The following is a 27,577-nucleotide window of genomic DNA, read 5'->3' as shown; positions in this document are numbered from 1 at the left end:
GGTACGCATATTTTGCTGTGAGATGTTTTTACTTGTTTTTGTTGTGTTTCTACAAAAGGTGTAATAGATTTTCTAAATGTACGTCGTCGTAAAAATAAGCATATATAATAGGACACATTATAGAAGCCTGACCAGAATTGAACCAGTGGTGTTGCTGAAGCTCGACACATCAATTAACGGGTAAAGCTCGGGTGACGGAAATTCCAGGATTACAAAATCAGTCATCAGATAGTAATTTATCAGAGAAGACAAAAACAGGACATGGCAATCGCTTTCAGCTTAGTGTTTAGAAACTATTTAATTAGATGCTGTCATGTTACCCAATCACAACTGTTGACAATAAATATCGCTCGTGTGTCCCCATCACAGCAAAAATAAGCACACATATACTAATTACAGCCATCGGCAGTGCACTATACTGGAGGATAGCTGATGAACTTTCCTCGACCAAACGCTACCTGTCCCATCTGTCAGAAGTGATAACATATTGCACCTAATGGCACCTGTGCTCCTCACCCTGCACCATTAGCAGGTTATAAAGCGAAGCCTCCCCAGTCTCTTCTATTCTTAAATGGTGCTCTTCATCATCACCTCAATCACGGCACAGATGATAGTTTATTATCCCCGTTTCCAGGAGTGGATGGTACTTATCCCGAAAGATTTTTTCTAATCCTGGCTTTGTCGATATTTGGACGTGACCTTGTATCCTTGAAGACCTAACATGTAGTGTTGAGCATACAGTTGGTGTACATTTACAAATCCTAGCAGCTTGGATTCATACGACTGTTGGAATAAAAGCAACACGGATCTGCGCCTCATTAACAAACTGTTCGACTCCTCCTCTGCTGTAATACAGTATGCACAGAAGGGTAACTGCATTGACCCGAGCGGTAAGAGCTGGCTTTTAAAAAGGTCGAGAGCTCGTCGCACTGTGTGGCTGATTGTAGCCTGTTGCGTGGAGACTGCAATCCAGGTGATGCATCAGCCAATGGCAGGAAGCCAGAGACAGACTCAGGCATCAAGGTTGGTGTGGCTGATGGATGGAAGTGTAGCACCAGCAGTTGCCAAGCCATTCCCACGGCCATAAATTACATGTTTACTGCCGGCTGTGGCTCTCTGCGTTCGCCAACATTTCGTCTGATGTCAGCAGCACATTATCATATCCAATCAGCCCCCAGAAACCTTCGTTAAATGGGTGGGGGATTTGAGTGGCCATCGTTCCATCTCTGTAAACATGATTTACATCACAAACATGAAAATCTCAATATTTATTGACCAGTTTGCGGAGTAGAGTTCAAACTCTGAAAGCTTTGGCGATTTGTTTTTCGATAGCATTTTATTTAATGTAATCCTTTTACGATGACATACGTGTTCTGCAACCTTTGATCAGAAGTTATATGGCAGCAAATGTAACTCCTGTTAAAGCATTTACAGTAGAAAATAAGTTCATCATATGGGAGGCATGCACAGTAGAAGTGCATGATGTTGACTGAAGCAAATTACTCTGGATTTTAACAAGCAACCAGGAATATTTACAGTTGTGACCATCCTAAAATCCATTAACATTGAATGAGACAATGCAATTTTCCACACACATCAAGCACACACACACATCAAGCACACACACACATCAAGCACACACACACACACATCAAGCACACACACACACACACATCAAGCACACACACACACACACACACACACACACACTCTGATGGAGAGAAACCCCAAACACTGAGTTACACTGTATTGCAGGTTGGTGTCATGAAAAGCACTTGCAGTTAAAAAATAGAAAACCCAATATATATTTTTTCATTGATGATTATGCAGGAAGTTTGGGGGAATCAAAGCAGTGATACAGCAAAAACTAAAACTGGCCATGTAATCCTCAGCAATTTAGATATTCTTATGCAACAACTGCCCCTAGAGACTATATTAAAAATGGACCGAACAAAAGCATCCTTGTACAAAAGAAAATAAATCAATTATGGTAATAAAAATAAGAGTACAATGTAAATATATATTCATATTTATAATTTTATAACTGTATTTACAAGGAGATGAATAATGCAGAGGACCACAGTGCTGCATGTCCCTTGGTCGTATATTCTCTGGATTTGGTCTGAAAAGCAGAATATTGTCCTTCACTACAGATGAAACAATCATGAAGGGAAAAATATATATATAAAACGAACAAAAATCTGACATCCCCGTCAGTCCTTTCGATTCTTCTTACCCCTGGAATGCCCAAAGTGGAAAGAAGAGTGCAAGTCTGCTCTTCCCCCCTCCCCCTGATATCGTGCCAAACTGCCATGCCATACAAAGGCTTCCATGAACATTGTCACCACCAAGAACCGGGGAAACGGCTGCACTCCTCAGTCCACGTGATCCAACAAGTTCTACGAGGTGTCTCTCCAAGCCCTTTTCTCACAGAGCACCGAGTGGTTTTTAGCTTCATCTCTGGGAATGTGGGGTAGAGTCCAACCCCATGAGGCAGGGAGCAGAGGAAATGTCAAAGTTTTTCTGAATGGAGACGAGGTATCAGCGTTTCTTAATGGCTGCCCCATTGGAGTGGGGAGGGAACTTTGGCAGACAGGGCTCCTCCGCTCCGGCATCGTGGGAGAACACAGAGTCCTCGCCCGAGGAACATGTGGAGCTGCGGGTGTCCGGGTAGTTGGGGGAATATTGGTCCAGAGGCACCGACAGCTCCAAATACTCCTGTCGGCCACAAAGGGAGGAGGACAAAATAAATCGTTAATTTCACTTCCAGAGCAGAGGTTTCTGCGTCATCATTTCATGATGAGACGAGGACTGACCTGGTTGGCCGTCATGGCCAAGCAGCGATCCAGGTCCTCCAACAGCTGTTTAAAAGTGGGTCTTTGAGAAGGCACAGCATGCCAGCAGTCCCTCATCATCATATACCTGCAGAGATCATGAGATGTTCAAATTGAGCAATAAAAACTATGTCACCTTTAATCTTTGAGCATGTTATTTATAAAAAAAAAAAATTAATTAAAATAACGTTTGATTATTGAGGGGAGTGGTTATAAACCTGACAGCCAGCTGTAGCTGGAAGGTGACAGTCTAAAACCAATATGTTCCATTTAGAGCTCACTCAAGTGTGAGCATGTCCTTTTATTGGCCGTTACACAAACAATGGCAGGCATCATTATTATGTTGCTAAGCACCTGGAACTTTTCTGGTATACAACAACATGGTAAGTGTAAATGTTAATGCTGAACTGTTTTTGCCCAGCATGAGACACAGCAGCAACACAGGACTTCAAGAAGAACCTTGCAGGTTGTCTGTCTCCTTCAAAATATATAGATATATATTTTTTAAAGTGATCAACTTGGCTTAACTCTCTTGGCAATGTCTGGTCAAATTGAAAAAAAGATTGTTTCAATCACAACCGACGTCATCCCCTCAAGAGTTGCACTATTGAAGTTGTCAACAACTGGTTCAGTACGAGGCAAGCCCAAAAACAGAAAACCTCTGTGCATTATCTTTGCAACTCATTAACCATCCCTTGCTGGATAAAACCTCCTCATGACTTCTCTAATGTGATTACAACAATGCAGCTATGTCATAACTACAAGGTTGTTGTGATCATAGATTGTATGTGCAGTGTAAAGTGTGCTTAAAAATGTAAGATATTTTCAAAAGACAATTACAATGCATCTGGCCATGCTGTATCATTTTAGATTCTCCTTATTAGTGTAACCTTACCAAATATGGAAATGCTGGGAAAGAGATATTAAGAGTTTTGTCTGTCTGAGGAACATGTTTGATTTGAGGTGTTTAGTGTTTCCTTACAGCTCATGCGTGCATGTTGTGGGCTTGTCCATACGGTGACCTTCCTTTAGCAGCTTGAACAGCTCCTCCACTGGGACTCCAGGATATGGAGAGCCCCCCAGGGTGAAGATCTCCCAAAGCAGAACCCCAAATGACCAGCTGCAGACAGAAACCGACAGGAGCGTCTACATTTTCTGCACAACAAAATCTTTTCCTCACATACCATAAAGACTGAAATAAAACAAAAATGGTGGCTTGTGATACTCACACATCACTTTGGTGTGTGTATATCCGGTCAAACAGAGCTTCAGGAGCCATCCACTTGACAGGTAAGCGACCCTGTGGAAAAGACATGCATGTGATGGCTGTCTACAGTATTAAGGCTTTTCCATGGGCCTGTGTGCTAAAGAATTGATACGAATACTCACATTGGTGGTCTTCTTGTAGTAATCAATGTGGTGAATATCTCTTGCCAGGCCAAAGTCTGCTATTTTCATCACGTTGTCCTCTGTTACCAAAACATTACGAGCAGCAAGATCTCTATGGATGCACTGCAGAAATAACAACAGACATTACTAGAACTGATCCGATGTCCTGGGAGCCAGTTTCTCAAAAACAAGGCCCGACCTGTGGAGAATATTTACCAAAGTCATGCACATTTTGCATAGAGAAGCGTTTTTGACCTTTCCCAACCGAGGTTGAGAATGAATACTTGTACTTTGTTGTTACCTTTTTGGAGGCCAGGTACTCCATGCCTCGGGCCACTTGATAAGCACAGGACACCAGGTCTTTGATGGACATGTTCTCCACAGGAACCTGGTCTGGGTTGTAGCAGTACTCCATGCCTGGTGGGCGTCGAGCTCGCAAGTACTCCCGCAAGTTGCCCTTGGATGCATACTCTACTATTACATACAGAGGACCTAAAAACAAATACAAAAATAAAATCAGCACTAAATTAAGTTCAATTCATTTTGTGTAGCCCGAGATCACAAATTTGCCTCAGAGGGCTTTACAATCTGTACACATACGACATCCTTTATCCCGAGACCCTCAAAATGGAACAGGGAAAAAACCCTTTAAATGGGTTTAATTATTATGTTTTTGATTAAACAATTGATCCACAAATTCATTATTTGTAATACAATATTTAGTCATTTTGTATTTATATACGATATAAATATTGTCTTACTCATGTAGATCTATCTTATTCAATCATCTTCTCTTCAAAAACAAACAAATGCATAAGATAATTATCAAATTACACATTTTTGTAATCAATGACATTGACAAAGCGTCCCAATCCTCCTCACAAGGTCATTGAGATCAATTGGATTTTCTGCTATTGTGAGTGAGAATGTGTAAGATTGACGCATTACAATTCAAGGATTTCTCGGCAGTAAACAAACATAACGGCATTCATTAGCAGGTGCTGTAAATACGTTGAGATCAATAGATACATGCAAATCAGTTACTCAAGATATAACTCAATAGTCCAAAAAATGGAGTGAACAAAGACCTTTGTGTTTCAGTGTGTTAGCAGCCGATCAGTGTGCACTGAATGGTCTTTAGAGGTTGTTTTTTTTGACAGGGAGGATTGGAGGGAAATGGCTGCAGCCGGTTTTTATTCACTCTGCGAGTTCGGAAGTTAGTGTCAGACTGTTTTACTCATGCTGTTCTACACATCTCTCAAAGTAAGGTTCATGGTTGTCTGTACAACTTAGTGTGTGTGCGTGTTGGCCAGGGCAATTGAGTAGCAGACCCCTGACTGTCTGGTCCTACCATCCTGTGTGCAGGCTCCCAGCAGATTAATGATGTTCTTGTGCTTCCCAATGATCTTCATCATCTCCATCTCTGAAATCAGGTCTGACAGGTCTTTCTCTGTGGCGTCAGCTGTAGGTGTTAATCATATTAGGAAAATTTGTAAATATTCTGTTGTTGTAGAAGAGCAAAAAAGCCCAATAATCATCCTACAAAAGTACACAAACATTGCAACTCTTGCGGAGTTTGTCTGGCGAACACTCACAGGGGAAAGCATTTAAAGTAGGAGACAATAAATGCTACTTTTCTAACATCCCTACTCCTCTGTGCAGTTTAATGAACACCGTTTTATATGGGATGTCATTTTATATGGGATGTCAAGGGCTCTCATAAATTTGTACTGTGCTCTCCCATTTGCAAAGTGGCAGGGATCCAGTAGCGGATGTCTTTTAGTATCTGTTCACAGTTTTGGTGTTGGAAGTTTTTATTGTTCCTGGAGCATTGACTTAAGGCTTCTTTAAGCTCTATTCCTAGAAACTGAAGAACTTTCCTTATTCCATCAGATCTTATTATTAGTTCCCGTACCAATCGATCAATCAATCAGTCTCCGGTTTACCACAAGACTGAGAACAACCAACTTACATTTTAACATTTTGACTGCAACCTTGGTCAAACGGTTTTGCTTCTCTTTGTCAAGACCCAGCGCCTCTCCCATCACCACCAGCCCGAAGCAGCCTTCACCCAGCGGCTTCCCAAGAACAAGTCTGTGAGGAGGAGGAGAAACACGATACAGTCAACAGTCAGGGGTGTTCAACTCCAAATCTGTATTATGTGTGGATCAAATTTGGCCTCTCATTTTAAAGCTTCAAATTTGATTCCAAACAAGATGTTCAATTTTAGACAATTTGCCTTTTCAGGTTTATTTTAGTTTAACACATACTGGTTTCCTGTAAAACAATATTGTTCTGCTGTAGTTTCAGAGACTTTGGCATAAGGCGAAAGAGAAACTCTCACTTGTCCTGTGCAGCTGGTTCCTGTTCCAGCAGACGGACCATTTCAAACCAGTAACCTTACTTTCAGGAGGTCACATGTCTCGCCTCAAAGATGTTCTGGCCCTGTCTGAAGGTTTTGTTCTGGACATACCTGTCCCGGAAAAGCTCCCAGCGGGGATCCTGAGGCAGTTCATACTCTGACACCCCCGACAGCATTGGAGATCCGCTGGAAGAGAGGCGCGATGGACGAACCAGCATCACTCCAGAGTGGATAGAGGAGCTGGAGTCCACAGACACCTGAGGAAAGAAGACTGACATTACTCCTCCCGTAGTGGAACAGACATCAAGCAGCAAGAGATTGTTTAGTTAACAGTGGCCAGAAGAACATTTTTACTGGAGTAGTTGATAAAATGTAGGACAGTGTAAAACTACCCAAAGCAGACAGGTGTACCATACGGATGGAGAAGAAATACTCCTCGAATACACATACTTACCTGATGTACAAGACCTCAAGGAGCTACAATGAACCTGAAAGCCCTTTGAATAGATTCTTTTAGTTTTCCGTTAGCAGCTGAGGCAAAAAGCTCAAATACATTGTCAAATTTTGAACTTACAAATGGCATATGGAGAGAGAGAGAGAGAAAGAAGTGGTGAAAAGGTATAAATATTCCAAACCCCCCATCTACTTTCTGTTACCTGTCTGCGGAGTGGGATGCTTTTGGCCAGCTTGTGGACAGCCAGCTGACTGTTGAAGTCACTCTTCTTTGAGGAGGTGCGAATCTTCACGATAATGGCAATGGCAATCATGACCGCGATGAAGAAGAAGCCCACGCAGTAGATGACCACCTCCAGGTAGGTGTGGCTGGCTGGAGGATAGTGAGGAACCGCTAGACGGGGTGAGGGGGGATGCAGGGCGACAGGGGGCAGGGAAGGGTGGGGTCAGCGGTCAACCATGAAATAAAACTACCACCGAAGGTCTGACTTTATACACCTAATAAATCACACCAGTCATACCCATGCTTTCAAGTACACTGCAACACAAATAAACCAAAATAACCACACACACACACACGTACGTACAAACACACACGCACAGCTACCCTGTCTAAAAACCAGAGCCTTTGACACATAAGGAAATACATTGATTGCCACTTATGTGAAGCAAAGGGCTTCATTTTACATATTTTGCTTATGTAGGAAGTAGTTAACGAATCACTGACAAATATTTGGAAAAAGCCAAATTACCCCGATACACACAAACACATTGTTTGATACAGATAATCTATTTAAACACACATGTACCTATTTTGATTGGGACTAATGGATGTATAAGACTTTAACAGTGTTCAAAGGATCTGACTTTCATACAGAATATCAAAACTTTACACACACTCACAACACAATGTTTTAACACACACTTTCTACACCATCAAATGGCCTAATTCACATTTCATGTCTACTTTTATGTCTTAAATGTCTTAAAAGCAGCATAACACAAAGTGTGAGCTCAATACAGTAGTTTAACTGCTCGACTTGATGAATAAAATATCCAATTCTGACTTCCATTTCAAAAACTATTTTAAACGTGTGTTGGTGCAGGAAATACAAACAATGTCTCTTTTAAGAAAACATATTTATGTGTAAAAAATAATTGCCAAGATTTAAAAAATAAATCGTCGATTCAGATCTTGTTTTTTTCCTCCCATTCAATGAAAACACCAACATTTATTCATACCAACTCTAGGGGTGTAATGGTTCCATATCGCAGTGAAAAAGATGCATACCATGGCTTGGGATGTGGCGTTGTGCGCAGGAGCTAGAGCTCACAAATAAGTTCAGAATTCGTTTCATGTTCATACACAAGTCCACACATGAACTTTAATCCTGTTCAGGTCACTAATGATGCAGGTATACAAATGAAACCTTTTCATTATTCTTGAACATTTTAAATTCAGACAACTGCTCATTCATGTCTACTGTATTGCCAAAGACACTTCAGAAATAATGAACTCATGCATTTTATTCATTTTAACTGCTTTACTTCTTCAAGACTGGAGGTAAATCATGCAAAGCGTTATTCTAGTTGCGTACTCAGAACATTAATACATTGCTTGTTATTGTATTTACATGTTTTCTAATAATTGCAACAAGTATTACCAATTGAAGCGCTACATGTTGAACAATGCATCCCAAACCAAGGGTGCCAAACTCACTGGAGTGTACCGTTACACCCCTAACCAACACCAGCAACACAAGTGAGTCGCACTTGTGTTAAGAGGCTGACTGACAAGCAGCTTGATAATTGGACATATGCTCATTCCCAACCTTCAGGAATGAGACACATCCACTACAGTGGGCCAATTATCAAATCATGCCGCTGTGATCACAGCAGGAAATGACATCGGGAATACATGTCATTTGTAGTAGTTGTCAAAGAAAATCAGCTTTTCACCAAATTGAATGCAAACACCAGGTAAAGAGCAGAATGAGAGAGACAGTTCATGATCAGAGCTGCCAAACAAACCCTCAATGCCAGGTTCTACATGGCTGACACCATATACCTCAATGTATGTGGTCTTGTTTTTACTTTTTCTGTATGTGGATTTTTTTGTGTCATGGTGGATGAGGTCGCAGACAGCTCTTGGGTTGTTTGGCATTTACTGATTTCATTTAGGAAACTGCAGAGCATGGCTCATACTTTTCCATCTAAAGAGTTGAGATGGAGCAGGAGCCATGCTGAGGACAGAGAGAAGGCGAGTTTCAGTACTCTTAACTCGCTCTGGCTTCCGCTCACATTTTTGAACAAAACCAGAGTCGGAAAAGACCCTTTTCTGTCAAATGTGAATTAGGACAGCCAGGCTGGAGTTTGAAAATAAGAAATAATGAAAAAATAGGAGAGAGACAGAACCACTGATACCTTCAAAAACGGTCAACCATGCAGTGTGATGAGAGAACCCGATAGAATTGCCCGCCAAGCAGGTGTACTCCCCAGCGTCATCAAAAGACACATTTCTCAGTTGGAGGACTTCCATTTCCTTGTCCGTGGTGTTAAGGCCAGCGGTCTAAGAAATAACAAAGGAAGCAGACCCAACAAGAGGCCCAAGAGGGGAAAGGGAACCATGAGTAAAGGATTCTGAAAGAGAAAAAAGGATGGAGGAGCGTTCTCCTCCTCGATTCAACACCATCTGCCCAAAAGGTACCACCGGAAGCCCCTGCTGGGGACTCCAGTATCTGTTAGTGGAGGAGCAGGTTAGATTGACTGCGCTTCTGAACCCCGCATTGGGCCACCCCATCACCACATCAAATACCTCAGTCTCATCTCTACATGCAAGAGATGAGCAACATGGAAAGCTCCACAGCAGAACAGGGCACAATCAAATTCACACTCATACTTGTGATAGGTTCTTAACGGAGGACAGAAATAAAAAGGGGGAGAGAGCCTGTGAGCCGTGAAAGGAGGACTTTGAAGGGCAAGGGAGCGAGAGTAGTAGAAGAAGATGGCAGGAGAGGCCCTTATTAGGAGGGCACAGCACAGGCATGGGGCAGGAATGAGAAGGGGTCCAACATAAACCTGAGAATAAACACTTTCAACTGTTCTGCTGGGAATTTTCCATAGCGTCATTTACAGTCAGGAGCACTGAGGCAGGAGAGAGGGAGGGAGAAACGGAGGGAGGGAGGAGAGAAACAACTGAGGTTGTCTTGAGTTATACGGCCCTAGTTTTTCCAGGTGGTCCTAGAAGCGCCTCCACTGTGTACTGCTGCGTAGTGGTTACCTGTGGGCTCATATCTGCTGACAGTCAGCCAGGCCGACTGATTGGCCTCTCCTATATAATTGGACACTTTACATATATACTCTCCGCTCTCCTCCTCAGTCACATTGTAGAGGGTCAGCACCTGAGCATCCGAGCTATTGACCCCAGAATGCTGGAAATAAAAACATTTCATGTAGAGCACAGAAACAAAAAGTAGCACAACACAACATGATATTAGAGTAAAGAATTCAGGAAAACATGTTCAGCTTGTTTGGGTTGTGTTCAGAGATACAATAGCAAGTTAAAGTTCATGTATTGCACAAGGTGCAATCTGGACCTATTTTACAGAAGTATTGGCCATCTCAGAAATGAACTGACATAGCATAGTTTGCGTTAACAAAATAACGTATACTGGCTTGTTGCTGCAGGATCAATGAGAAAGCTCCTCCTACCTTGAGGACGCGGACATACGGTAAACTATCAGGACCAACGCGGCTTCCATTGATCTCCATGTGTTTCAGCCACTGGATGTGAGGCTGAGGGTCACTGAACACCTTGCACTCAAACTCCACGTCGCTGCCCACCACTGCGGTGCGATTAGCTGGCAGGCCAGCCTGCAGGATTGGCCTGTGGGGAGAACGCTCTGCAACACAATCAAAACATACACAAATGTTAGTTTAGAAGACGTTTGGCAAACAGTAGACTTACATATAAGGACCTATCTCGACAGCGCTGTGTCAACTCGGTGCTAACGAACGGTCTGGTTCACACATCATCATGCGGCTCTAACGCGCTTGTACACACAGCTCACTGATTTTCAAAACACAAGCCAAGTAAAACCTTTGTCACGTCAAGTATTTGTTACAGGAAATGCCCGGGCCAGACAGCAAACAAGGTGACCTGTGTGAATTACTGGAAAAGTTACAGATTGCAATTTCTTATCTGGAGAATGAAAGCGGCTATTTTTTCAGCTATGAGTTGCTTGTGTAATTAAGAGTTGGCCACAACAGCAAGTTACGTTATCTGATCTAGAGCGGTTACTGTGAAAATAAATGTTGTAGATGACTGATAACTCCAGAGTAAACTTAGCTTGAAAGTTAACTTTCAAGCCAAGATTCTGGAAACATGTCAACTGGCCAGGCGTTTTGTGACCCAAGACACTTCTGGTCGCTTAGCAAATACTTGTGACAAAACACTCCCCTCACTGAATCAATACCAACGCTCATCAGGGTCGAGACCTCTACTGAGATCAGGAGAAGCCCCGGGGACCACAGTGGCTGAGGCAGTGGGTCCATGATTTATAAAACTAGTGCAAGGCACAGTTCCTAGAGGAGTAATCACTTCTCTCCTCAACATGGATCCACCACTCAAGCCACAAGAACACAGGCTTTATTCATCAAATGGCAATGAGACCCGGTTCGCCCGACACAAGGCCGGACTGCCGTGCTTTTGTGATAAGAATCACATATGACTGGTTAATCAGAGATCTGTGAAATTGCTCCGTGACTTTAGAGCAATTATATACAAGGATTCATCCATCCATACTCCTTTACATATATACACTCTCCGCTCTGACTGTGTCTGACACGCAGACAGACACGCACACGCACACTCTTAACACTTACCGACTACATCGAGCTGGTAGGTGTGGTTGATGCTACCGTACTGGTTTTCCACCACACAGGTATAGTTTCCCTTGTCAGAGGGTACTACAGACTCCATGATGATGGTCCAGACATGGTCACGGACCTGAGAATTTTGGGAGAAGAAAAGGTTACAGGGGCTGGCCTGGCATGAAGTCCAGAAAGTCCAGATGTGTGTGTGTGTGTGTGTGTGTGTGGGTAATGTTGGCATGTAGTGTAAAGCACTTTGAGTGGTTGGAAGACAAGAAAGGTGTCATATAAATAAGTAAATTTACCATCAAAGCTAAAATATTTTTAAATATAATTAACTTAAATAAGGCCAGTAGAAACCCAATCATTGAAACATTGACCAAGACTGGAATTATGTGTTTAACAGCTAAAATCTTAAAGAACTAAGTAGTTGGTGCATTTATTTGCTTTCTTCTAATATGCATTGTCGTATTTATTTCATAGCCTTGGCTAACAAGGTTAATGATGGATGATAACAAGATAACACACTACTCCCTCTTCCTGTGACACCACCCAATGTTATAAACAGTGGATCTTTGTCTAACCAAACAAAGACCAAAGGAAAATATGTACATATTTTATATACATCTGCCCCAACCTGTCTTATTAGCGCCAACTGATGTCTGGCTCTTTTTTTTCCAAGACATGTTATAGTTTTTCTTCTATAAATCTGCCAAGACCAGCAGTGTGTGATTAACCAACGGACCTCTAAGGCAATGGCAACATCAAACATGCATATACACAGACTGAGCCATACGGTTTCCCTCATTTAGCTAAAAGACGTGATGAGGGAGTCCAGCTGCCTGCTGCCAGATGTGTTGTGCTTGGCTTCATATACATGTGGTTTACATTATTCCCTCCCTCCTGCACGTCTCCATGCAGACGATATGAACAATAGAAGCCCGGCCATAAAAGCAAGTGTGTGGGAGGGATATGAGAGACGTCCCCGGCCGCTAACGCAGACCTTTGCACCTTTACTGAAAATTTAAAAAAAACAGCAGCCAGATGGTAAAGTGTGCTGCCTGGCTGGGTGGGGGGGCTTGAGGAAGGGGGAAGCAGGCAGCTGAGAGGAAACTCCTAAATGTGTCCCAGCTGGGGATGGAGATGGGCTAAACCTGCACGAGACAAGGCTGGCCTGGCCTACACCTCGATGGAAAGAGCAGATGCAGGGGAAAAAGGAAGGCTCCCTCATAGTGCACAGACATCCCACACCTGTCAACTGCCACTGAATGCATCTATTCACAGATCAGTCGATGTAAAAAGGAAAGCACAATATTTATTCAGCCCCTAAAAACAATTATCATATGATGTTTGATTGGATTGTAGAATAATAGAATGGTTTCCTTTTGCCCAACAGGAAATGATAGATGGCATTAAAGCTCAGACCGAATTATAAAACCAGATACATCATGGGGCTCTTTATGTGGTCGTGATGCCATTTACTGTAAATTGTGGTATTAACAGATCTGCTCCACATCTGTTTTATCAGCTTTTATAATCTCACATGCTCTTAGCATCACATTTGAATAAAGTTCAACTGGAATTGAGAAGATGTTGACAAAGACAGTTCTCACAGCAGACGTGCTATATCACAGATACAGCAGCAAGGAAGGACGCAGGTTTGTGTGGCGTACATTTGGTCATCAGAGGATGGACACCCGCATACTGGCAACTTTTTTACGACGGCCACTGAGCAACAAGTGACAAGCATCAAGCAATCCACTGCACGAGTGTGAAACGCATCCTTCAAGCGGAAGGTATCAACAGAAGTACTGCACGTCCGTGACGTCAGCAACAGTCTGTGTATGTGTCTGTTTTGGGAGTATAACTGAGGCTCAAGTATGATGGTAGATTTACTGCTGTGTGGATGCAATTACAAGAAAGACGATGCACTGATATCCAAAATGAGGACAGCCAATGTTATCCTTCATCCAAACGTGTGGCTAGGATTGCCCACCTAGAGGCATTATCACTATGGCACATCGTTCCTTTTTATGGCATAGGGTTTCATCTTGTATTGTTTTCAGGTGAAATGTGAAACTCGCCTCAGTTTTTCACTTGAGGATGCATTTCTTATTCCAGGGGAAGGGAGTGGTATCTAATGTGGAGATGAGTTCACCGACACATCTTGACTAGTAGTTAATGAGCTTGGAGAGATTCAATAAGAAATGCTAAGGAGGGTGTAGTGTCATTAAGAAGAAGCCGAGTGAAAAAAAAAGTAAAACAAAATCTATATATATATATTAGTTATTAACCTTGAAGCCTCCAATGCGATGGTCTCTCTTGAACTCCTTGCCATTCTTGTACCACTTCAGGGTGGGTGTTGGGTTGCCGCTGGCCTGACATCGAAACTTTACCGTCTTACTGGCTGGGACTGCGTGAAGCTTTTTCTCCATTTTTTCAGGATGAGCCCATTGTGGAGACATTGCTAAAGAATAAGACAGAGAAAAAAACAGATGAGTAAAACATACAACTTTGGTAAATATAGATGTAAAAACACTATTTTCTTAAACCATGGGACATTCAACATGCGAGCTGTGAACCCCGTTTAAATAGCCTAAACCTCAAGTTACATTATATAACAACCTTTCTGAGAATCACCATCTTATCTTGGTGGCGGGGTATACTGCGACCCTGCAGTTGTGCTGTCAGGGAAAATAGCTCCTGCGAGCATCTCCCAAAGCCAGGGGAGGAGCCAGACCAAGAGCCATTCACAGACTGGATATGCTGTGTGACTTCACAGTCACATCATCAGCTAGTCTTGGACACTTGAGTTGTGACCGAAAGGATGAAATTGCTGATATAAGATGCTGAAATAGGTTTCCTTTGTAGGGTGATTGGGCTTTCACTTAGCTTGCTGCCACAGCAACCCAGCCTTGGTTAAGTAGCAACAAATTTAATGGATCACTTAAGGGAAGTTAACCCAAATAATTCTAAACTATAGTGAAGTCTTGCTGCACTGGATGGGGGAAGATATAGTTTCTTTGAAAAATACAACTAAAAATAAACACTTTTTTAAGATGCTGTAGCTTCAAAATGTCCTTGATTAAGTAAAGCAATGTTACCGGGTGGGTCAGGGGGAGATAAAGCTATGGGAGTCAGAGTACAAACTCAAGGTTGGCATGCTTGGTAGCCACTGGATTCGTTGTGGGCAGTGAGAGCCAGATGATAAAGCCTGAGGTTCTGAATTACTCTGTAGACAAATTGGATGACTTCTAAGGTTAACCACGATTAGTCATAGAAAAGACATTCCTCGTGCAAAGGTTGTTACTGAGGTAGTGAAAACCTGGTGATTCAGAGTGAAATAATTCACCTCAGTGACCAACACACACATAAGAGACCCATAATTGAATATAAAGTATTCAAATAATCTAATTACTCATAACCCTGTGACTCTGGGCAACCGAGTAATGACCACTTCTCGTAACTTGAAGAGATCAGCAGCACACTTACGCAGGAGTTTTTGGCTGCCCAACAGTTTGCCTTCCTCTGATGAAGACTCTTCATCTTCATCATCATCCTCGGATGAGGCCAGGGTATCAACTAGAGAAACACAAAAAGGACAGTTCCATTCATACTGATCCGCAGCGATACAACATGTTGAAGACAAAAGGCACAATCTTTGAGAATGTACATAGAGACAGAAGACGGGGTCAGTATGTGATAAACTCGTTACTTGCTACAAATCAAGTCTAAAAGCTTTATTTAGAGAAAAACTATTTTATGTTTTAATGAGCACTTTTCATGACCTTCATCTGAATTATTTACTTTTACACAAAGAGTAAAATAATATGAATATGCAGTGACAAAGAAAATAAAGAAGAACAAAACCACAAAGGCTGCTCGTGTTCAGCTTGTATTACTTCACCTGTGACGTTGAAGTAGACGCTGTGGTTGCCAAAGGTGGTGCATGCGTAGAGACCAGAGTCTGTCAGCTCCACCGCCTCGATCTCCAGCTGGCCGCTGCGGATGCGCGTGTGTTCTCCATCCACCACTGCCACATGGTCTTTGGTCCAGTTGACAGCATGAGGGGAGTCTTTGGCAGAGCAACTCAGATCCAGACGATCCCCAAGATAGAGCGTGAACAGCTCCGCTTGCGTTTCCACAGAGACTACCAAGGAAAATAGTAGGACAGGGATTTTAATGACAGCTCTGTAGTTATTTTAAACTCAACCTACTGTAGCTTGAATATAAAACCAGTGGTCCCTCAAGCACATAAAAAGCTATATAAAAAAAAATAGGCACATATACGACAAATGCAAGTCATTCACAATGAGATAAGTGCACAATATATGATTAAACACTAAAAAGTAACTGATGGCATAAGAGTGCCTAAACATGTTCAGAGAGCTCTCACACAAAACGTGGGTGTATCTGTGCTGTAGACGCCTCAAAAAGAACTTTAATCAAATGGCTGCAAGGGGAGAAGAGCAGAAAAGTCCTTCCATGATTTCCTCCCGGCAAACTGCCTGCCGAACCTCTCCCTCAAATTAAATCATATCCAAAATTAGTTAAGGCCCTATCGTCAGGCTGGCAAGGAGCTACTTGGGAAAGGAAGGTGAAATTCAATTAGAGGATTGAAGAGCGGGGAGATGTCATGGAGCGAGACACCTGAGGCCCCCGTTCTAAATGACTACATAGTCCACGGGGGGAGGGGGTAACCCAATTACGCTGACACGTCGTCCATCACGATAGTGTTGTTTGTCTCGTTACAAAAAAAAGGTAGAAATCGTCACTTGCCAAGTTGCTAGACATTCTTGCTCTAAGATTACGCATCTATACTAAAATAAGGCAAGCACAGTGCACTGTTTCAATTAGTGTAAGGATTATGTGCACAGAAGGGCTGCAACTACCCGTCGTGTTCAATATCAATTCATCGACAGACTATTTTCTTGTACTAATCATTGAGAAAAGGTCAGAAAATAAAAAATGACAGCGAGCCCAAGATGTCTTCAAGTGTCTGGTTTAGTCCAAACACTCGAAGACATTTTAGGAGACACGAGCAAAGACAAGCAGCAAATATCCCCATTTGAGGAGCTGGAAACAAACAATATTTAACGCTTTGCGCTTGAAGAATTACTCAAATGACAATAGCTGCAGATAAATCTTATAATAATGAATTAATCAACTAGTCGTGTCAACTCTTGTTTACATAGCTGTTGTGTTAGCCAGGGAGCATTTCAAAGTAAGTAACCCCCTGTAGCAGCAGCATAATGTAAAATCAGAGTCAATAAATGTACTCGTCCTGCTTTCCCATTTACTACACAGTCCCTTTGGTATTAGAGCAAATAAAATAGAAGTGGATAATCAAATGCCATAGTGGTAAGCGATCCCTCAACATGAGATTATTCTGAAATGTTCCCAGAGTGCACCGTGTTTGTAAAAGGCACTTCCTCCGAACAGGAAGAACATCTATACAGCATAAGCTCAGCACAGCAAACCTGACTAATCCCTCCCACCCGCACAACAAAGATCTCCAAACAATACAGGGGAAGAGGGAGCGGGGAGTGCGAGCCAGTGAGCATGTGCACAGGAGCGAGCGAGCGGGCGGGCGAGCAAGCGGGCGAGCGAGCGAGCGAGGGCCTGCAGCAGCAGGTTCTAGTGCCAGTTGCTATGGTGACCCCACTTGGGCCTAGTAAAGGTATTTCCTGGATCACATATGTCTGACAGGCCCTTAATCCCAGCAGGAAAGGGGGCCAGGGGGTAGGATCAACTTTCTCCTCAAAAACAAACCCAAACGAGGGGGAAAGCAGAAGAGGCATTCAGTGATGCACTGCAGCGATCCGGCCAGGACGCGGCCTCAAACGTAGCGCCTCCGCGCCGTGTGTGGGGGCTATTATGCAGCCGGCCCTGCCCTCTAAATAGAGATGCCACTGATAAGACTGCGTCAACATCCCAGCTGTTAATCTGGTCGCAGACATCATAAAGTGACCATAAAAGCTATAAAGTTTGCTTGTTGCTTTATTGTAGGCCCCTGTCAGGACCATTTGTGCTCCTGTGACAACCCACTTAAAACCAGAGTAAGACATGACACAATACAGTCAAGTCAACCTTCTACCGTCTAAAAAAGACAGCTACTATTTTTCTGATTAATTCATTTGATACTAACAAGTAGCAGCACACTTGTATTTATTTTAAAGCTGAGGATGTTTCATCTCGTTTAATCCTCCTGCCGCTATGATTGGATTAAAATGGATTAAGGACCCTATTTTCAGAAAGCGACCCATCTGGAATGTGTTCTACCATCCACTTGAAAAAGTTGATGGACATTGTTTAAAATCAGCCTAATGACATCAATCATGAAAGGATCTTTTTGTGAATAAGAAATCATTGAGAGGTTTTAAACTTTATGGGGGAAGAAAGCTCACTAGTCTGTAAACTTCAGACCAAGTAAAAAGCAGAGTTTGCCCCAGTCTATGGAACATAATCTGGCTACAGAATAGGAAGCAATATGCCGCGTAAACGACTTCTGGGATTTCCTGCTCTCACTGGAGTGATGGTTGAATGCAGTAAAGTCAGACTGGTTGAGGCTCCGCGGCAGCGCACAGAGGAAAATGGCAATGGCATTTTCCTCTGCTGATTTGACTGCACCAGAGTGAAGGGGTGGCTGACATGTAGAGGGGATTGATAGTAGACAAAAGGCGGGACTGGCAGGAAGTAAACGAATAGGACAATGCCTATTAGCAAGCCCAAAAAGATTCACTAAGCGACTGTCCCTCCTAATAGCACTCCAGTAGAGGACCTTTTCATTCCTAAATGAGCCTCTGGCAATCAGCATGGATTACCACTTGGGAGCTACAAGAATTACTGTGTGTCATTCAAATGAATTCAGCTACATTTAGCCTTACATTATGGCTTTATTGAATAACGCAGCGAAGCCAGTTCTTCTCAAAAGAATGGAAGTTAACGTTGATCTGATTCTCTGACTACTGTTATAAGTACGGTCTGCTCTGCTAAAGATTTGTCTGAGGAGACGCACATGCTCACACAGAAAAATACCATTAAAATGGTTTGCAGAGACGTGTCGCAACATGGACAAAAATACACTCAAACAACACGTGCACCGCTTTGTCAACAAAGTCTTAGCATTGACCTACATTTCTATGAACTGAAAAAAAACATTTTATTGTTTCGAAGCTGTGCATCGTTACGAAGCCATTTTAAGCACTCGAAGATCAAATTTAAAATAGAAAAGAGAAAGACTGGAGTGAGGTTCTTCCAAACTTCTGTTCATGCTCAACCAATTTAGTTTTGACATCGTGTTTGCTGCTCAGCCTCTCTCCATAAATAGCTTTGAGGAAATTTAGATGCGTCTCTTCCTATATGCAGAATGGACAAAGGGAAATTGGTCATCTGAATATTCAGATTCACAACAGCATACGTATCAATAACATCCATCATGAACCCTGCCTGGACAGTATTTTATATCTCAGCTCCAATGTGTGCAATACATGCTCAGATCCTTTGCGACAAAACATACAGAGTGATTTTGCACCATTTATGAAATATTTGGAAGATTGAACACTTGTTTTAGATTTTTAGTCATCTAGGAAAAACAAATTATTGCTCCTATGTTATGTTATATTTATTTTATTGTCACAATACCTTTATATGAAATCGCTTGCCTACTGAATTCATTTGCATTATGTATTTTTCTCTCTTCTTAGATTGTCGCGACGGTTTTGAATGATATATTTAAGTTTTATTCATAAAGCACCATTTTAAAATTAAAATTAAAAGTAGCTTTGAACTTTTCCAACTTTATTACGTAGCCATAAGAAATACATATATGTCATTTGCTCTCTGCATTTAACCCATCCATATCAATTGAGGAGCGGTGATGTTGAATTTTCCAACAGAAAAAAATATCCTCAAAAAAAGAAAAGAAAAAGAAGTGCCACTACCAGCATAATGACCAGTTGGTTATCCTTGAGTGGAAATATATGCTGGCAAGAAAAAAGCTAAATGAATCTGGTGTTGAAAAACAAAGTCAGTTCACTTGTTCTGTCCACAGAGTCGTGCTCCTCTGGGTTTCCATCTCTGCCTGAAAAGAGTCATTTTGAAGACTGTGGCAGCTCTAGATTTAAAGAGCCCTCAACTGACGGGTCAACGCTCATCTATCCCAACTGACAGCAGAGCATCGAGTCAAATAATCCTGTGGGACCGCCATATAAATAACTTTCTGACAATTCACTGTGATATTCAAAAAGACACAATGACATTAAAACGATTATGACAAAACACAAGTTGCTCTGAATTATCCAACCAGGAAAAACTTCCAAAAAGGGCTGTGATGGTTTGAATGGCCATCAATGTGCCCCCCAAAAAATAAGAATTGTGAAATACATTTGAGGATATTCTTTTCTTATGGAAACACCACAAAACATTAAGGCCCAAGACCAACAAAGACTCATGCATTAAACATGACCATTTCCATATAACTGTTGTGTTTCCCCAACCAAGACAAAAGGAATGCAACCAAATGCTTCTGCTGTGATTGTTTGTCGACAGCTGAAGCCATCCGTCACCCAGCAGGGAAGCGGGGGGAAGTGAAGCATTCTCAGGCAAGAAGTCAGTGGGGGAGCAGGAGAAAAAGCACAGAGGCGCATAGATAGTACCTGGCCATTTGGTGATTAAGAACTGGGTGGAGTGTAAATGCTTCAGACTTCCCCCACCCTCATGGAAATTTATGGCTCACCTTAGAAGACAAACAGTCTCCACTGAAACCTTATCCTCAGGGATAAGGGAGGGCTCGAAGTAGCATCTCCTTACTTTTCTTAAAAGAAACGGGCTAATTTATAGTTTCACTGGCAGTTACCTCCTCTCTCTGTGACAACAAATACCTTTTCATTACAAAAGGAAGAGGAGAGCATGGACTGCTAGGTAGCGGGGCTGCCCTGAGGCTACAGATGGGAGTCATTCACTCCTCCCTGTCCCACTGTTGGCTTGAACACAACCGCACAAACTTTATTTTAGGGCTTACAGCCCAAGAGAGACCCTCTTGCTTAATTACTCTAATTATAATGTTGAGCTTCATCATATTATTTTGCTGCTCCCCACTTCCGACTGCAAAGTGTAAACATCCAAACCCATCTACCCACAAGTCAGGGCAGCTATTACACCGCTGGACTGAATCCAAGAGACACATGTTTAAGGATTTGATTGCAGTGCCTTGTTCCCCTTTTCAGAACGTATCTTGTGCAACAGCCAGACTGGGCTCAATTCTTTATAGGCAATCTAAGAGATGTCCAGTTTACGAACAAAATAAAATTAGACCAAAACTTCAGTCTGTAAAATCTGTTGAGAAAAGAACCCATTTCCCATGACTTGGTTTAGTTTACCAGGAAAAACAGAAAAGGTGTTGCCAATAGTCAGAAACACAGTTGTGCCACATCTGACACAGTAAATTGCACTCAAACATCAGGCGAATGGGGGTAGTGGAGGAAACACTGACGCTACAAAGGACAGACTTCACCGAGGCCTGGAGTGCGTTAGGATTACATTCCTTTACAAAGAACAAAACGCTGATTATCAATGGACTGTTTCTCAAGGCAAGAGTTGAGATAAGTCAGACTTCAAACGGTTACATGCTATTATAAAATACTGCACACATAACTAAGAAAGAAAGCAGTGTACATGGAAGTCCAATAAGCTTTACGCCATCTTACCGTCGTCAGCGTTGGCAGGCCGGCACTGGGTCCTCAGAACTTGGGAGAATAAAACCAGGCACAGAAGTATACCTGGCCTCATCAGCATCCTGCTGAGGGAGCTACAACTGTTGGCTTTTCTGCGACTGGAAATCCATCCAGGCCTTTGGGGCATCAGCAGTGGGTCATTCACAGTGCTAAACTAAAAACAAATGGAGAAATAAAAACAAATGAATGCATGACCACGTGAGCAAGCCTTGTATCTTCAAAGAAGAAAGGCTATTAGTCAAAATCAGTTCAGGGTCCTAGTTTGTCATCAAGAAAGAAATTAAGGTAATGGAAAATACACTTTGGTAAGCATGAAGACACAAATCTGTTTTGTGGCTCTATAAACTGAAACAATTAAAAAATAATGTACTTTTTTGTGAGTTTTTTTAACAAATGCCAATTTAGACATCTGTTGACATTGAAATTCTGCACTGGCCTAAAAAGAAGAGAATATTCTGTATTACCACATGGTTCAAGGCAGTTACTGGAGCATTTAGGCCGGCTTGTACAAGAACACTGATAAGAAGCTCGCTCTGATAGCTCAAACAAACAAACACTGGATACATCTTGCTCAGCCCTTGAGAAATAAATAGTCAAGACTTCAAAGTAACTACTGAAGTATGAACTTGTGAAGACTGTCGCAACACCAAGACAATGTTAATGATTTTGCTGTTGGACCACTGTTGTGGTTGAAGAATGTACGATACCATCCAAAATGAGGCCCAGTACTATTGGGTGACCCTCACATGCACATCTGCTTGCATCATAACCTCTGCAGCATCTGGCCATAGAGATTAACACTTGCCCCCAAACTCTCATAACCCCCCTTAAGGAATTTGTTTAAGACCAACAAAAAAACCTACAGCCTGTCATGTGACACCCTTGTAGAGAGAGAGAGCGCTGGGCCATCATTTCCACGCTGAGAGATCTATCACCCAACAGTTGGTTTTGCTCCCAGAGCCCAAATTGACCCCCCCGGCAACCATTTGCTCTCATCAGGTGTCAGGAATGGTCAAACAAAGCCTGATCAATGAAAATCCTACAAATCAATAGTCAGAAATGCATCTAAATTATCATCGTCCACTATGTAAAACCGCGGCATCACATCTGGGTCAAAGAAACCCCAACTGCATTTATGTCCTCACAAAGTCATGTTCAGATGCAGCTGTGGGTTTCTTCTTTGTGCAAGTGTTCCTCGCTGAAACACTCATTGTGTTCTCCTCAAAACCAATTCAATTTCACTTTCCAAGAAAGCTCCAGTGTTCCAGCAGCTGAGCTGTGTCGGGAGGTCCGAAGGGGATAAAGAAGCGTGGTCATCGCGGCTGCGTAAGCAGTGACTCAGGCTTTGGGAACGCTCCAAAAAAAAGTGCTTCTGCTGCCAGACAGAAGGAACCGCGGAGAGCGGCCGGCCACGTTCCCCCGGCCCTCGTCACTATGACAACTGTCAATAATTGAGAGAGAGGAGGAAGCCGCTTCTTCAAAAGTATGACACCACACTTTGTCATCATCCGCTCTTTCGGGAGCCAGCGTTACACATACAGTGTGCCTAACTATCCACACACAGGGCACACGCATCGGGAACTTGTGAGTCATTGAGAACAGAAACTGACCAACACATTTATTTCCATAATTAGTTTTTATTGATAGTTCCTAGCAGAGCAGAGTCACTATTATCTTATTTTTACATTGATATTGAATTAGTCGACTGATATGTTTAAACAAAATGTCAGTGGAGAAGAGGTCATTTAGAAACCGTTACCATTTTATTATTTTTTTCTGCAAAACATCCTATTAAGCATAGTTATTTGTCACAAATCAACTTTCACAATTCTTTAAAAAAAAAAAACTCATCTAAAAAGGATATGTATCAAGATCGATGTTTGTTTTCTTACCTCTCAATATTAGCATTTGGACTCAAAAAGCCAGCGTCTGTTGGGCAGCAGTTACTATGTTTTTCAAAATCAAAATGGTCGGTTACTTTATGCTTCCTGCTCAAAGGCAGAATATACTGCCTGAGGACATATTTTTGTAGGACTCAATAACGAAAAGCTGAAGGATCATTCAATAATATTGCACCACCCAAATCATTGTGGACATTCGGGGCCATGACACAGAGGGTGACAATGAAAACAAATTACACACCAACACATCTCACACCTGTGGGCGCTCCAACACTATTATTAAATGGTCTGTTTCTTCACTCAAACTGAAAAACCAAGACCAACATCGATGCAGTTTTCACATAAACGTATGAAAGAGCAAGCCCTGAATGATCCGTGGCTAACAAACAGTGACTGTGTCAGAAAATAAAAAAAGCTTGAGAAAAGGTAGACATTTTTGCTGCATATCGAACTCTGTACACGAGAAGGTAATGCTTCACACAAAATCTGGCAAATAAAAGGGGTTAAACTAAACAGATTAGAACCTGCAAGACATATTTAGCTTCTCTCATTATACAAAGACAAAGGTTACAGGCTTTACCCATAACATGGCCTGCACCATAATTACTGTTCACTGCCATCCAAGCATAAAATTCCTCAGCTCCCAAATTATGGAGCCCCATTCCCAGTTATCACTGCGCTCCCGGCCAGCAACAGGCCAGTCTGCACACGGCTGCAGTTCAGCGGACATAAGAGCATCGGACCATCTCCCCAGGCTACTGTTTTCACAAAAACAGAAACTCCCGTTTCTTGTTCTTTGCAGCCTCACAAACTGAATCAGTGATTTGCCACCTGAGTGCTACGGCGGGAGATCAGGTGTCATGAAGATTACACTCAAATGTAAAGACAATCAATGTCAAGCCATCTGAGACTGCGCCATTTGGTTGATGCTTGCAGTGCTTTTTGAAAAAAAAAAAAGGTACATTCAGTCCTTTGCAGAATGCGTGAACTATGCGTGTGTTTTCCCAAGGGAGGTTAAACCGGAACACACAGCTCGAACCCCAGAGATGTTACCAACATGCACAGAATGTGTTGTATGGAAATGACATCAGCATGCACACACGATCTGAATACATCCTACACCTCTTGAGAACAACATGTACAAAGCTTAAGGATCAACGACAACAATATACCTTCTAGTATAAATAAAAAAAGGTTGCAGGCAAACATTGTCAATGCCACGTTTCCTTATGGTTTATACAAACGCAATCTTGTGTGGCAATAACTGTGTGCAAAGAGGGCAGCATAGTACATTAAAAGGGCATGACTATTCCTCACTTCCCATTTTATGGTTTAGGAGAAACCTTTTTTCCTCCTGGTGAACTCCCTGTGGACGAGCTGCTTTTCTAAACCATCCATCTTCTCCTGCTCACGCTATATCATAACATGTAGGGCTTTACACAACATCCCCGGCCCCTCCAGACACAGACTTCATGACAGATGTCCTAACGATGGCTGTCCTCAGAGCATTTTAAGAGGATACGTCCCTGTATTTCCAAGTCATTTGTACCATGATTTGAAATAAACATAGAAATGATGTGAATTCTTGCCACTGGCCGTCACTCTGATGAACAATTAATCAGACACCTTCATCTGCACTTTTTTTTTGACAACTGTTGTCTTTAAAATTGGATTTATTGTACATTGTGTACAAGTACGAAGAGCCAAGTGAAACCATGCCCGTGTAAACACACATGGCCATTGAAGCTGATTCTGATTGACTGATGGTGAGTTCTGCTTTGTGGTTTAGTTTGAGCCTGTGACACAAACATTACAGGGCTGAAGACATGACGATGGATGCATGTGGGCGACAAAGACCTGCATCGTTTTTGCAGTGATAAAAACACAATTGAAAGCAAGCAGACACAAATCATAAGACAGACAAGTGAGACAGATCCATTAAGCCAAACCCAGAGGTTTAAAAACAGGGTTAGCGCCATCACGTGTAGTTTCAAAATCATTCGTTTTCCCCGTTTCATCCTTAACGTTATTGTGTCTTATTCAAGGAAATGATCTAATCCGATCAAAGGCGCCGGCTGTGACTGGAGACAGACAACTGAAGGAGTTGTTTGCACGACTGCAGGCAACATTTGGGCCTTGTGCTTCAACGTCACCGTTTGTTCCCTTTCATTTCAAGCATGGAGGAGACTGAGGTGTTAGCGCGCATGAAACGGACAGTGAGGTCTCTGAAGAGAGCCGAATGCGCACGTAAACAGACCGTTTCTCCGTCTTGCTCGGCCACAGGGCACAGACATGTTCATGAAACAAAATAAAACAGGTGGCTGTGTTACAGAAATAACATAACGCCATATGAATTTAGGAACCACACTTCTTGAACTAGCTCCCCATTAGGTCTCTCGTTACAAGTAAAAATGGCTAGAATGGAGAACAATATCCAAACCCTTTGCCGCGGAAACATAAAGTTAAGGTACATCCGAGTGGAGGGATAACAACCAGCTCACCTTACTGGCGGGGGGCTGTGAAACAGCCAGTGTTGGTCCGATGAGCAGAGATTGGTGCAGAAAAAAAAACTTCCCGAATAAAAGTATATCCAGACGTCAATGTGTTGCCCGTCAATTAACTCACTAACTCCACGCTATCGACGTTTGCCCAACAAGTTTGCGCATATTTTTGCAAAACTTGTGCGAGAGCGAGAGAAGAAAAAAAAAGAACGTGCGTCGCCCACTGAAAAAAAAAAAAATCAAAGGAGCGGAAAAAAAACTTCCTAAATAGTGTTACGATTTTTTTTTGTTTCAACGTTTGATTTACTTTCAAAGACCTTCTTCTGTGTCTCCTCGCGAACGTGAACCCAATCGGAAGAAACTGCGTCTACAGCCTATGTGCTAGTTCTTGGTAACGTTGGTCCTTTTATCCCAAAACGTTTCGCTCGCGATGAAATGAAGTCACCTCACCTCCGAAAACTGTATCCCAAAGTTGTTAAACTCATTCTTCACAAAATATCTGCAAACGAAATGTCGTTTTGGTATTATATGTCTACAAAAGAGTGGAACTTAAATGAATCCTAGAAAGTATGTTAACGATTCCTGGCAGAGAAATGCTGTTAAACAACGAGAGCCCGGGCTGCTCCAAACCTCCCCCCGTAAGTCTGAGAATATGCGCATCCTCCGGACCGCTGTCAAGACACATGCAGGGACAGGGACGACTTCCGATCCTTTACTACAAAATAAAAGCGACCTCGGCATCTATAACCAAACTTAACTGAATGAAGTAGGCTAAACAAAGGCCTAAAAAGATTACACGCTGATTGGTTGAAGCGGAAATGACTGGGGGATATTACAGTGAGGGGATTGCATTGATGACATCAAAATGGAGACCAAAACATAATTTGTATTTTGTTATTGGCTACAGAACAAGCGTTGTCGCACACAAATGTTTCTTTCATGCGTTATTTAGGTTTTACTTTTGCTTGTGTTTACCCTGGAAATAACGCGTTGATCATCAAAGTTATTTTACTGCGTGTTTCTATGGAGGGAAGAAAACAAATAATTGGGGTACAAATCACCCAAAAATACTGTATTGCAATGCAAATAATGTTTTTTAAAAACATTATTCACTCCTCATTTAACGCACTGTCTGTTTCAAAGTTATGCTTGTAGTTCAGGTTCACAAATGTTGTTTTTTTGTGGCTTTTATTTTGAACGTAAAACAGCCGGAAGTCCGACATTCTTCAGGCTGTTACTTTCCACCTTGACGCCGTCTACACGGGCTGGTAGAAACCTGGCTCCCCCTGCCATCCACGGCGCCAGAGCTCCGCCAACTCTCCACAGCGAGCTCTTTGCATTGTGGGATTGAAGACTGAAACGACACAAGGGCTAATACTGTGACTATACATAGTTATAGAGCTCCATTCTGTTTTTCTACTACCATATTATAACTAAAATCTTCCAAACTAAAAGCACATTGCTCCTAAAACAAGAGAGCTGATGGTGGACATGACAAGACAAAGGGTGCAGTGAAAACAGATGTTTATTG

General features: G+C 42.3%; 1 protein-coding gene across 3 annotated transcripts; it reads right to left on the bottom strand.

Annotated features, from left to right (window-relative positions):
• Positions 1-1,684: 1,684 nt before the first annotated feature.
• fgfr1a (fibroblast growth factor receptor 1a) lies at positions 1,685-26,677 on the bottom strand. 3 transcript variants are annotated; one of them, XM_068604507.1, is made up of 18 exons: positions 26,047-26,677; positions 21,618-21,798; positions 15,818-16,060; positions 15,403-15,492; positions 14,205-14,377; positions 11,923-12,046; positions 10,750-10,940; positions 10,319-10,469; positions 7,221-7,432; positions 6,697-6,842; positions 6,196-6,317; positions 5,575-5,685; positions 4,525-4,715; positions 4,224-4,346; positions 4,064-4,134; positions 3,817-3,954; positions 2,817-2,922; positions 1,685-2,718 (listed from the first exon to the last, which is right to left on the bottom strand). In XM_068604507.1, the coding sequence occupies exons 2-18, from the start codon at positions 21,769-21,771 to the stop codon at positions 2,542-2,544; spliced, it is 2,523 nt and encodes an 840-aa protein (XP_068460608.1). In that variant the 5' UTR covers positions 21,772-21,798; positions 26,047-26,677; the 3' UTR covers positions 1,685-2,541. The 3 variants fall into 3 exon arrangements, with proteins under 3 accessions (XP_068460608.1, XP_068460606.1, XP_068460607.1); XM_068604505.1 differs by lacking the exon at positions 10,319-10,469 and adding an exon at positions 9,463-9,607 and having other exon boundaries at positions 7,236-7,432; XM_068604506.1 differs by lacking the exon at positions 10,319-10,469 and adding an exon at positions 9,463-9,607 and having other exon boundaries at positions 7,236-7,432; positions 21,618-21,793.
• Between the last annotated feature and the right edge of the window lie 900 nt (positions 26,678-27,577).

Source organism: Clinocottus analis, unplaced genomic scaffold (assembly GCF_023055335.1).
Source record: "Clinocottus analis isolate CAN_PGR_092001 unplaced genomic scaffold, fCliAna1.0.p SCAF_7, whole genome shotgun sequence".
In the NCBI taxonomy this organism is placed as follows: domain Eukaryota; kingdom Metazoa; phylum Chordata; class Actinopteri; order Perciformes; family Cottidae; genus Clinocottus; species Clinocottus analis.
The sequence above is the reverse complement of the archived record's forward strand: the minus strand, read 5'-3'. Positions and strand labels throughout refer to the sequence as shown.